We start from the raw sequence: 13176 nt of genomic DNA on the forward strand, positions 1-13176 counted from the left end.
TGTAACCTGTCTAGGTCCAATTGCAGCCTGTTCCTCCCTTCTAGTGTGCCCACTTCCCCCCACATCTTAGTGTTGTCAGCAAATTTGAACAGGGGACCCTTCGTCCAAGTCACTGATGAAGATGTTGAACAGCGCGGGTCTGAGGACCGAGCCCTGGGGGACCCCACTGCCCACATCTCTCCAGGTCAAAAATGACCTGTCCACCACCACTCTCTGGGTGTGGCCCTCCAGCCAGTTAGCGACCCATTTGACTGTGTAGGTGTCGACGCCACAGTCCCCTAGTTTTTTAATGAGAATGGGGTGAGAAACAGTGTCGAAGGCCTTCCTAAAGTTCAGAAAGACTATGTCCACTGCTACCCCCGCATCTAAGGATTTTGTGACCTGGTCATAGAAGGCCACCAGGTTGGTCTGACAGGACCTGCCTCTAATGAACCTGTGTTGGTTGCCCATAAGCATAACCTCCCCTGCTGGCCCCTCGTGGACATGCGCCAGGATAATTCTCTCAAAAAAGCTTACCCAGGATCAAGGTAAGACTAACTGGCCTGTAGTTTCCTGGGTCCTCCTTCCTTCCTTTTTTGAAAATGGGGACCACATTGGCCCTTTTCCAGTCCTCTGGCACCACACCAGAGCACCACGAGTGCTCGTAAAGCCATGCCAGGGGTCCCGCAATGACCTCTGCTAATTCCCTCAGTACTTGGGGTAGAGATCGTCAGGACCAGCTGATTTAAATACATCCAGCCCCTCCAGAAGTTCCCTGACTAGATCCTCACTGACCCTAGGCCTGGGTGTGCCTCCCCTGGGGCCTGAGGGGGTCCCGGGGGCGGACTGGTCTGGACCCTGCTCAGAAAAATGGAGGCAAAGAAATTGTTAAATAGGTTAGCTTTGTCGTTTGGTGTGACGACCAGATTTCCTAGTGTGTCTTGCAGAGGCCCCACATTACCTGATGCCTTCTTTTTGCCCCCTTTGTATTTAAAAAAGGGCTTCATGTTGCCCTTGATCCGGGTAGCTCCCGGTCCCATCTCCACCTTGGCCTTCCTGACCGCCCCCCTGCAGCCCCAAGCAACTGAGGTAGTCTTCCCTGGTGATGGCCCCTCCCTTCCATTAGGTGTACGCCTCCCTTTTAGCTAGGAGACGTTCCCGTGTGCTTTTGGTGAGCCATGGGGCTTTTGTGCCCTCTTGCCCCCTTTGATCCGTGTTGGGATTACCTCCCTTTGGGCTTGGAGGATCATTTCCTTAAGGAACGACCACTCTTCTTGGAGATCCGCCTCCACTCCCCTCCGGGACCTCAGTACCTCCCCGACTATTCTTACCTCATTGAAGTCCACCCTCCTGAAGTCCAGGTCTGCTGCTTTGCTGCAGGCTTTTGCCACCTTGCGCTGGATGGTGAATTCCAGCAGGTGATGATCGCTGTCGCCCGGGTGGTTGAGCACCCGCAGCCCCAATGTGATGGCTCTCTGCACACTTAACAGCCTGGGGCAATGCCTTGAGAGGAATAGCCACTTCTTTGCCCTTCTCACTGGAGCATGGGCAGGACCTCATAGCTTTGGGTCCCTCTGTGCTTGCTTCAGGTGTCACGCTGCCGGCGTCGCTCCCTCACTGGCATTTCTGCAATGCACTTCTCTCCCCCTGATCTGCAGCCCCTGACACAGCGGGCACAGGGTCTGCGCTGCTGGCTCAGGCAGTCACCCTGGCCAGTACCTATATACCCCACCAGGCAATGGGGGGAGCCTTGTCCTGGCTTTCTACATGATGCCTCCCTCCAGGTAAGTAGAGTTCTAGTGTCCTCTAAACCCTGCCTTTCCCCACCACGAACCAGGTGCCTGCTGTGGCTCTCTGCGGCCTGTGTCCCACCTCCTTTAAGCCCATATGCAGGTGGACCGGACCTGTCTTCCTCCAGTTCCTCCTGCTCAGTGCGCACACACCCTGTGCAGGGCTTGTGGGCTCCTTTCCTGTTAGGCCTCAGCACAGCTTTCCTCACATTGTCTCTAAAGGGGCAGCCTTCCCATGCTGCTGCCCAGCTGTGCTCTTCATGAGACACTCCCTCTTTAGGTTATCACAACCTTGCTGCTTGTTGTACACAATTGCTCAAGCAATGGAGCCCCTGACCAGTTTGGGCCCGTGCAGTTTCATAATTTGCAGTAACCTAGTGCAGTCCTATTCAGTTGGTGACCCATGGGCCAGATGCAGCCTACGAGGGGTTAATGAATGGGCCATGGGCTCCCTGCGTGGCCACCATTCCTTCCATTGCTTAAGCTGCTGTAATGGTAGCAGCCAGGGTTTCTGGGGCAGGGTAGCATGATAGCTTGCAGCCCACATGACAGAGACAGCTTGGGAGCTCGAGGGGGAATTTGTGCTGCTTGCGTAGCAGAAGTGGAGGGGCTTACCTGTATAACAGTAGCAGCAGCAGGAGGGAGGCCCTCACCCTTTACGGTGGTGGAAGCAGGGGAGCTTATACAGCAGCAGTAGAGGTATGGGGGGACCCCATCCGTGGGTTGGTGGCAGTGATTGGGGCTTATATGGCAGTAAGGGAAGAGGGGGCATGCAGTAGAGATTTGTCTTTGTCCTAGGCCCGGTGACCTTGGCTGCTCTGAAGTTGGACAGCCCTGATCTAGTGTTACCTCTGCTACTGATCTGGGACCAGTTTTTAAATTTTGGGATTAAACTGGAAGTCCTCAGGGTCACTTGGGCACAACTGTAAAATTTGGGATTGTCCTAGAAATTTGGGACAGTTGGCCACTTAAGTATCGATTGGAAAGAAAAAAAGATTTTGGGACTTGAAAGTAACCCAAAGTGTGTGAATTCCAAACTGTATACAAGAGCCATCTGCTTCTCTTTCTCTCTATAGCTTTAATATTTATAACAATAATGTTGTACATCTAAGAGCACTTTGAAAAAGGAAGTGCTGAACAAACATTAAATAATATTCACATCACTCCTATGGGAAAGATAAGTATGTGTTACAGGCCCTATTTTACAGATGAGTAACTGAGACTAAGGGAACTGTGTGAGGTCATGTAAGTTGGCGACAGGGTTGGCATTAAAACTCAGCAGTTTTTGGCTTCTAGCCAGCCAAGACCTTGGACCACTTTACTCCATACTGACCTCCAAACTTGAAAAGGGACAGAAATACAATTCAACGTATGTTTGGAGTAATTAGTCAGCTACTTGGCGAACATCTGTTCTTACTATTGAGTTTTTTTAATTCTTAAGAGCATTTATAAATGATACAAGATCATTTATCATCACTGTGATGTTATTTTATTTCAATACAGCAGGTCACCTGGCACTTAGCTGTGATGTAGTCAAAGAACAAGATGTCCAAAATACATTTGAAGAGATGGAGAGGAATTTAGGTCCTATTAATTACTTGGTTAATGCAGCTGGGATCAACAGGTTAGCTTTATATTGTAAATAACTGTAGATCATGCATTTTTCTTGAAAGGTACTAAATATTAAAGAGCAATTGAAACTTGAATAAACCTGGTGTTTATATCAATTAAGAATTAATTGAAGTGTATCTGAAAATACTGGTAATGTTTGCAGATATTTTATTTTCAAAGGAAGTGAAACTTCAATAGAAGAAGATATAATTAGTTGTTTCTGTAGCTTTTCTTTGGAGCCCAAGGTAAACTAATTCTCTTGAAATTATTTTGGCAGCCTTCTGTGTTTGGATATTGTTCGCAAGTATGGATCATAATTTTTTATAATTGTGAGTAATTCTTGCAATGTTATCAAGAGCTGTACTGGTGGTACATGCAGGACCAAATTCACCTCTGAAACAACTCCATTTTAGTCATTGAAATTTCATCGGGGTGAATGGTATCAGTTGGGAGTAGTCACTGACAGTTTCCTTTTTTGGCAGAGATGGCTTATTATTGAGAACTAAGACCGAAGACATGATATCTCAAATTCACACCAACCTCTTGGGTACAATGTTGACTTGCAAAGCTGCTGTGAGAAGCATGATTCAACAGCAAGGAGGTGCTATTGTTAACATAGGTGAGTTGTCATCGTACGCAAGTTGAAGGTAGCTAATTATATTCAAGATATTTTGGGGCACAGAAAACTAAAGGCCTGAACAGATGTTGTATCTGTAGTGCTTCAGGTATCTCAAAAGCTCTTAAAAGTAAAGACACAAAAGATCTGAACAGTCACAGAAACTGTCTTGGTCTATAAAATTTCATGTTAAAAGGTAAACCTAGTAAGTAAGAATGCAAAAAATTATATATTTGAAGGAAATGATAAGCAGTGTAGTGAAATTAATTTATTTTTTCTGTCAGTGTACAGTTGCTTTTAAAAAGGTGTGTAGATCAGACATAATACATTTCTCTGTGTGGGGCAAAAATTATTTAAAAAAAACTAAAACATTTTTACCATATTCACTTGTATGTGACATTCAGTCTTTCCCCTCCCAAAATTGGGGTGCATGTCTTAAGTAGAGAAGCTGTTTTTTCTTCCCTGGAATCAAAGCAGGGAGGAAAGAAGCAAGCAGACACTGTGCTAAATTGGTTGCCGCTTCTCTCTGGGGCAGTAAGCAGCATGGGAAGCATCCATTGCCAACTCTTAGAGCTGTGGATGAGGCAGTAACTTTTGGCTGAGGGTGAGTGAGCTGCATGCAGTCTCATGACGAGGCTACATCATGATTTATTTATGGGAATTTATGTAAAGAACTATTTACAGCAAAGTAGTGACAGTCTTGTTGCTACTCTTGAAAGGGTGTGAGGCTCAACCTTTTTGAAGTCTTGTCACATAAAGTTCTTGTGGCCTTACACAAACTTTCTCCTGGGATGCCACACTTCCTGAACACTCTGGCCGTGTCCACACAAGTGGGAACGTGCGGTTTGCAGGGCCTCAAAGCTGTTTTGAGAGTCTGTAAAACATGCACAGCACATGTGGATCCATTTGCAGAGCTGCATATTTGCAGCGTGATGGCAAAATTAGATACTGGGAAATCCACATATCTAAAAAAGCTGCTGGAAAAAAGGTGGCATGGCCTGCAGTGTGCGCCACCCAAAACTGGAGCCTGGCTGGCCAGAACCATGCTGCAGCTGCCAGCCAGGCTCTGTGTGCCCAGCTTGCCACCACTGCAGCTGTGTGAGGCTCCCAGGACCACAAGTAAGGCTGCTGGGGCCAGCCTAGTTGCTGGTCCCAGCATCCTGTACCCGACCCAGGGCAATTTGCCATGCACCAGTGTGCACATGCAGGGCCACTGCTATTTGTCTCAGAGGAAATGCAGGTTCCTGATCATGGAGATGCGCCCTCTGTGTTTTCAGGAAGACTTATTTCAAGTCATAGAGTGTGCCTTGACTCTGGGACTTTTTCCCCAAAAAACAACTTGCATGTCTTATTTGTGGGCATGTAATATGCAAGAAAATATGGTAACATCAGAAAATTAGCAGGAAGATTTAATGGCAGATGTAATGCTTTACATTTTTCTTTAAAAATTTGACTAAGTTTCAGGTTGGCAGAGTCCCATTAAAATCCAGAAGTAAAATGTGCCTTCTTATGAAAACCTGAAAAAGTATTTCTGTTTTCATTTGTGCCTTAGGTTTTTATTTCCAGTCATAATTCTCAATCCTGCACATTTTGAACTTGCAAGTAATTGTGCATTTTATTATTCTTGTTGAACTACTAGAACATTCATTTTAGTCTTTCCCTTGTGAGCATGTTTTCCCTTTTGTAACTTTTCTAGCAGCCTCTGAATGTAGCCTCAGCCCATGTCAGTAGTAAATAATAAGTTTTTATTGTAAAACATTTTTTCTGAGAACTTCATCAAGTTGTATAAACTGTTTCCACAACCAGAACTGCCAAGTTGTTGTTTTTTTGTAAGGTGCTTGTAATTGGAATCATGATAGAGATGTATGGGATTTCTTGTTAGTCCAGGGGTGATGATAGTCAAACAGTTGTGCTTCAGATCTCTTGTTATAAAGTGCTCATGCATATTTATATGCGTTTGCATATATGAATTGATTTCTCATAGTTCAGGGAACAATGTCCTCATCACTGCCCTCACTGATAAGTTAACATGCAGTTCTCAAGCTAATTTTCATTGGTTTATGTTTAATCTTAATTGAAATGCCAATATTTAGAACCAGTACAATACATCTGCTATAAAGAATTTAATTAACCTGTCATTTGGTCTCCTTTTGCTCCTCTTTTTATTTCAGGAAGTATTGTTGGACTCAAGGGCAATCCTGGTCAGAGTGTATACAGTGCCAGTAAAGCAGGATTAGTTGGATTTTCACGCTCTCTTGCTAAAGAAGTAGCAAGAAAGAAAATTCGAGTCAACATGGTTGCTCCAGGTTAGTTTATGATTAAGTTACTAAACTTCTGAATGTGACTTTTGATTACTTTAGTTACTGATCAGCAGGCCTAGAATGCAGTGAACTACTGTATGCTTACTATACTCTGTATGCTTACTATACTCTAAAAACAAAAGACTAGCTACAAATGTACATTAAGATACTAGTGGATAGCAGATCTTCAGTTACTTTTTTATTAAAAACAATATATTTTACATAGTTATGTTTTCCTAAGAAAACACTGTGAAAATGTCCGTTTCTGTTTATAAACCTGTGCCTGCATCCTTCCCGAATCTCAAGAATAAAATGGAAGGAAAGTAGAGCCAGAAATGACAAGGTCATCTGGTCCAGCTTCCTCCTCAAGACAGATCATCCCTAACTAAACTATCTCTGCCGTGTGACTGTCTAACCTGCTTTTGAAAATTTCCAAGGATGGAGATTCCACAACTTCTCTATGTACCGTTTCAATGCTTGACCACCCTCATAGAAAGTTCCTCCTAATCTTTAGCCTAAATTTTCCCTGCTGCAGCTTGAGGTCATTGCTTCTAGTCCTGTCCCCTACAGCCAAAGAGAATGGAGATAAACTTTTCTCTGTATAATCAGCCTTCAAGTATTTTGAAGACTGTAACCAAACCCAAGAACTAGACTAAATAATCCTAGTTCTTTCGGCCTTTGTGTCCAAAGGCATTTTTAACTATATAGTTAGTCCAATAAAAGATACAACAGAAAAGATCTTGCCTATAGTACATTTCCTGGATGATCTCAGCTACATCGAACCTCCAACCTTTCCTGCTCAGTCAGTTTTTACATCAAAGATAAACTTTGAGATAAATTTTTTTTCCACTTGAGTATCTAATTCAATTTTGTTTTCTTACCCTCTCTCTGCTTTTGTGGACTAATCTAAATGTAAAAAAAATTCTAAGAAGTACTGTGTGAGGAAGAATTTCTGTATACACTAGGTCTTTTCAGTGCAGGTCATTCCTCAGATGTCTTCCACTTGTATGTAGTTTGTTTTTTTTTAAATCAAATTCAGTCTTAAATAGGAGAGGAGACAATGTATACAGTGAGCATGTCTACACAAGATGCTTAACTGCGCAGTAAGCATGTGTGTCTACATGTGCACATGCTTACTTCTCAGTAAACCTTGCTAATTGCGAGTAATTAGTTTTGATTAGTAACCGTGCATTAGCACTCATGTAGTCAACTGATTGGGAGCAAATCTGCTCCTGGTCAGCCGTTCATCATGGGGTGAGAGATTTCTCCCTGTCCCTGGGAGCTGCCTGCTGTCAGGGCAGGCTCTGCCACTGTATCCTGGGCAGGAACTTTGTCCCACTGCCCCGGCAGCAGGGTGGTCCCAGTTCCCTGCTCCAAGATTGTAACTGGGGAGCGGAGGCTGGGAAATCATTATCTCCCAGTGCCAGCTCTGTGGTTGTGAGACTGGTGTTGGGAGATCCCTTATCTCCTAGCACCAGGTCTGCAGTTGTGGAGTTGGTGCTGGGAGATGAAGGGTCTCCTGGCACGGGACCTGTGGTCCCAGAGCTGGTGCTGGGAGATAAGGATTTTCCAATGCCGGTCCTGTGGCTGCAGAACTGGTGATGGGAGGTAAGGATCTCCCAATGCTGGCCCTGTGACTGTGGAGCTGGGTGGGGAACATGTTGGGGAGCTTGTTCCCCGCTCAACTCTGCGAGCACAGAGCTGGGTAGGGAATAAGCTGGGGAGCTTTTTCCCTGCCCAGCTCCATGCTTGCAAAGCTGAGCAGGGAACAAGCTGGCAGCTTGTTCCTCACCCAGCTCTATGCTCTTGGAGTTGAGCAGTGAACAGGCTCCCCAGCTTGTTCCCTTCCCAGCTTCATGCTTGCAGAGGTGAGTGGGGAACAGGTGAGGTGGAGGCTGAGATCTGTCCTGGTCTGGAGCAGGTCCCAGGCCCATGTCTCGATTGAGTGATCAAGGCACAGTATTTGGAAAGAGCTGCAGGGCAGGGGCAGGTCCCAGCTGAGCCAGATTAGCAGCTAGCTTGGGGCATGGGGAATGAGGCTGGGACCTGCTTCTGACCAGGACAGATCCCAGCTCCTGCCCTGCCTGCGGGATGGAGGATGTGGAACAAGCTGGGGAGCTTGTTCACCACTCAGCTCTGTGAGCATGGAGCTGGGTGTGGAACAGGCAGCTGAGCTTGTTCCCTGCTCAGCTCTGCGAGCTCAGAACTAGGCAGGGGACAAGGTCCCCAGCTTGTTCCCCACCCAGCTCCATGCTTATGCAGCTGAGTGGGGAACAAGCTCCCCAGCTCTCCTTTGCTTGACTTCGCTATTTCAGCTCATGGCTGCTTCTCTGGAACATGCTTTCTGCTCCATGCCGTCAGCTTCCCTCAGGTTTGGCTACTTAAATGACTCCTCCACAATCAGAAATACCTGCTCCTGAATGTATCAGGTTCTAAGTTTTTAAAAACAAGTCTTGAGACAGGTTTCTCTGTTCTCTCTTTTGGCAGCCCTTTTTTGAAATCTTACCTCTCCTGAAAACAGAGAGAGAACTGTTTTTACCTAGATTATGTAGTGTAATGTGCATTATTAAATGTTTTTTAAAACAGTAGAGTCACTAAGGATTTTCCATAGCAAGCATATAGGTATCCTTTCTGTCCCTTTAGTATAATAAGAGTCTCCGTGGAAATAAATTAGCTCCTTGAAATCAAGTAGATAATACAGCAGAGGGTTGAAAAAAAGTAACATTTAATTATCTTAAAAATGAAATGGACATTTTCTTTATTCTTTGTAGAAATGCTATAGTACCTGCCTGGATTATTTGTAACACTTGGTAGAGTATTATACTTTCAATGTGAAAAGTATTTCATAACATGTATGCTAGCACTTCTTCTGTTATTACTGAGAGTGCTAAACCAATTTCAGAAGAAGTCTGACTATATAATGTCCTAATAACTTTTTACTCACATGGAACATTTAGCTAGTGGCCTGTTTTATTACGCTGATTCAAACATGAAAGTATGTATCGGTCACCATTCACATTTATGAATGAAGACCCCATTCATACTCCAGGTACGCTAGCTATTCTTGAATTCTTCAGAAAGCAATGGCATCAATTCCATGGGTACACTTGGTGACTGTTATAGTCTCTAATCTTGTACCTTGGCCAATGCATTTGAAAACTATTTTACTGTCAGTTTTATAGACTGATACAGACCAGGAAGCTCTTTGTGGAAAAGTTCCACAAGATATTTTATTCCCACTGACTGCAGAACACTTTTTGGTTTGCATCTCAAATTGTGCAGCTTGTTAGTATTGCACTTCAGAGTCATCATTGAATATAAGAATAAATCTTGATGTGAGAATTTTAAAACCAAATATCATGATCAGAAGTAGAAATGTCTCTAATAGGTACACTGATACAGCATTCAGTTCTTGTATCTCATGACCGGTCCCAGCTGACTCATGAATAAAGAGGAGAAAAGCACATGCTTTTATATTTCATCAGCATAGGGCTTACTTTCCATTTAGTGAGTGGTAAAATCTAGTCTACATTTCTAACGGTAACACAAACTTACAATTCAATCTGTTATTCCATATTTCTCATTAGGTAGAAAAGGATATCATTCCTACAGAATCAGATGAGCATATTTTAATTTAAAGAGGAGTCTGAAATATGACCTCTACATTTTTATTTGAAAATGATACTTCAATATTTCAATAAAAACTGCTTAAAAATGAGGACAGGGGGTATTATTTCAGTCTAGAAACCAGTGTGTTTCATAAATATTGGTTTTGATTGGATCTGCTTTTGATATTAGCCTGTTTTTCTTTGTAAACAGTCTTATGTCATTGGAAGCCTGTATAGTCTTAATTATATAAGGCCAATCAAATGTATATTGGTAATCTTTAATGTAGCTGGAGATTTGTGCATGTAAGCACATACACACACATACACATATTGTATTTATACTGTATATGTAAAAATATACATTGAGCCGTCCTTGGGCTCAAGTGTTCTCAACTCTCCTACTATGATAGACTTCTACAGGTTTTGTTTTAACACTTGCGTTTAATTATGTCCTCAAACATTTCTTTTTTTTAGGCTTTGTTCGCACAGATATGACTGCCCATTTGAAAGAAGAACAGATGACAAAGACTATTCCTCTTGGAAGATTTGGAGAGCCTCATGAAGTTGCACAAGCTGTTATCTTTCTTCTAGAGTCTCCTTATGTTACAGGACATATTCTAGTTGTAGATGGAGGTTTGCAACTTCTGGCTTAAATGTCACAACATTCTGTATAAAATGACCAAAGTAAAGGGAAAACTGAACTTGGCTGATGAAAAACGAGGTGTGTAATTGAGTGAGTACTTTGAGTTGGTGCTCTTTAATCAAGAACATAAAGTAATTTTTGATAAGCAAAGTAATAAACTGGTTTAGGGTTTCGGATTTATAAAGCCACATGAACTATTCTCATATAGCTGAAGCCTGCAGCTATAACACTAATTTAGAAAATGTGTGGTAAGGTACACCATAGAGTACTTTTATTCCCTGGAGGTTGGGAATGGAACTGTTCTAAATAACAGTTTGAAATTAATGATATAGCTTTCTAAGTCCAAATTTTTATTACTGTTGAAGTTTTACATTTGGGATGTGAGTTATGCTCTGAATGAGCTTGTTCGAGCATGTTTACTAGTCAGTAATTGTGATTGCTCTTTTGATCAGATATTTCCAGGTAATAGAATATTAAACTGCCCAGCAGGGAGGAAATCATGAACCTTGTATTTTTATACTCCAATCAAATATTCTTTGATAAGAACTATATCATGCAGTTTTTTGTAATAAATTGAAAGGGTTCCGTTTATTTCTTGTTTGCAGCCAAGATAATGAATCTAAACATTTTGTAGTTCCCCAGCATAATTGGAATGTTCTCAAGGGATTTTAGTGATATGCACTAAATTGAGGATTGGCTTTGTGTAAAATAAAAGATAACACTCAATGAGCATGTGAAAAACCCCTTGAAATTCTTGCACGCTCAGTTCAGCCAGGCTATGTAAGTTGGCCTCTGATTTTTGAATGTGGAATAATATATCTGTGTATATTTAAATTTAATTTTATTTAAAGCAACTTCTGAGGAGTGAGTTATAATTACGTTACGCTTGTTTTCCCCTTACTGAAATATAATCAAATATTTGACATTGGGCCTTTCACTTTTTTTCCTGTAAATGGTCTATTTTCTTTTGAGAAAACAAAACATATGTGGTATTGAAATGAATGATGGAACAAGTAAACAATGTTTTTTTTCACAACAAAAGACAGATGAGTTCTGAGTCTGAGATTTACATTTCCTTTGTTCCTGGCATAGAGATTGAAGTGACTTAGAATTTCTTTTGCTAAAGAAGAGATTTCTTGGAAGGTACTTTTAAAGGCTTCAGAAATAGTGTGACTTTTTTATTTGAACCACATATTCCAAGGTATTTAATTTTCAAGCCAGGGAAAAGTGCAGCTCTCAAGGGTGTGGATGTTAGCCACCTGCAGATAAGTAATGAGAAACAATCCATTTGCAATCCATCCACATTTATATTCAAGGATTTTGAAGCCATTTATTCACTTCTGACTCTAGAACATTGCTTGATGGTCTGACTAGAATTATTAACGTGTTTGCTCCTATTCCTTTTTGGAGAAATGGAAATGAATGGTGGGTATGTCTGCATGAGATACTTTACTGCGTGTTAGACTAATGTGCTGTGAAGTGCCACTGTCTACATGTGCGTGTCAATTATTGTGCATTAAATGAATTTAATGTGCCACCTGCTAGTACCAATACATACAGATACTAGAAAAACAGCGCATTAAGTAGTGTGCCAAAGTGCAATTGTTGACCCTAACCCGGAGCAATTTGCTCCTGGTCAGCCCAGGCTTCAGGGGGCCACTGCTGCCTGGCTAAGCCCCGATATCCACAGGGCAGGGGAGAGCTATCTTGGCTGCAGGACATCACTCTTCCAGCTGCGTGGTAATGGGGGCCGGCCCTGATCCCTGTGCCACTGGGAGGGAGCTGTCCTGCTGCTGCAACAGTTCTCCCCCCCCACCATGGAGATTGGGGGTGGTGCTGATTGCTGCCAGCTAGGAGGGAGCTACCCTACAACCCGGACAATTTTCCTTGCCCCATAGAGATTGGGGTCAACCCCGATTGTTGCATCTCTGGTAGGCAGCTGCCCCCAGAGCCGGAACAGCTCTCCCTGCTCTGTGGAGATCAGGACTGTTCCTGATCTCTATGCGACTGGGAGGCAGCTGCCCTCGGAGCCAGGACTGCTTCTTCAATCACGCAGATAAGGACTGTCCCCTGTGCCTCCTGCCACCTTGGGACTGACACCCAGGGGAGCCTGGAGCCCTCCTCTGACTGCTGTAGGGGGGCAGAGCTGGAGGAGCAGCCCTGGACTGAACTGATCCTGTTAGGAGCAAATTTGCTCCATATGGGTGCACATTCAGATAAGTGCTTGGGTGTATTTTAATGTGCTTGAATTTTTTGCAGACAATTTTTGTGCATAGAAGTGTCCAGTATGGAAAGCTGTGTTAAGTGCCATCCCTTGTCCTCCCATCAAGAAATCTAAACGGCATTAGTTTCTCCATACTGGGATGAATGGGTCAAAGGAAAGTGGCTTCACAATTTAATTTTCTCTCATAAATCAGTGAGGCTGAGTGAAGGTTGCGGATTGTCATAGAATCATATAAGTAGGGTCGGAAGGGACCTGCAAGTCCGACCCCCTGCCTGGGCAGGAGAGAAACTGGGCTCAAGTGACCCCAGCCAGGTAGGCATCGAGTCGCTTCTTAAAGACCCCCAGGGTAGGAGCCAGCACCACTTCCCTTGGAAGTTGGTTCCAGATCCTAGCCGCTCTAACTGT

The 13176-nt window shown here is 43.4% G+C and overlaps 1 protein-coding gene across 3 annotated transcripts in view; it reads left to right on the forward strand.

Moving 5' to 3' along the window:
* The window catches only part of CBR4 (carbonyl reductase 4), a 14607-nt gene extending 3137 nt beyond the window's left edge, over positions 1-11470 (forward strand). For all 3 annotated transcript variants that reach the window (XM_006026213.2, XM_006026214.3, XM_006026212.3), the window contains exons 3-6: positions 3273-3393; positions 3863-3999; positions 6168-6302; positions 10379-11470. In XM_006026213.2, the coding sequence (XP_006026275.1) occupies positions 3273-3393; positions 3863-3999; positions 6168-6302; positions 10379-10557 (572 nt within the window). In that variant the 3' untranslated portion in view covers positions 10558-11470. The remainder of the gene's footprint in view (positions 1-3272; positions 3394-3862; positions 4000-6167; positions 6303-10378) is intronic.
* Positions 11471-13176: the final 1706 nt, after the last annotated feature.

This window comes from Alligator sinensis, unplaced genomic scaffold (assembly GCF_000455745.1).
Source record: "Alligator sinensis unplaced genomic scaffold, ASM45574v1 scaffold512_2, whole genome shotgun sequence".
Lineage (NCBI taxonomy): Eukaryota > Metazoa > Chordata > Crocodylia > Alligatoridae > Alligator > Alligator sinensis.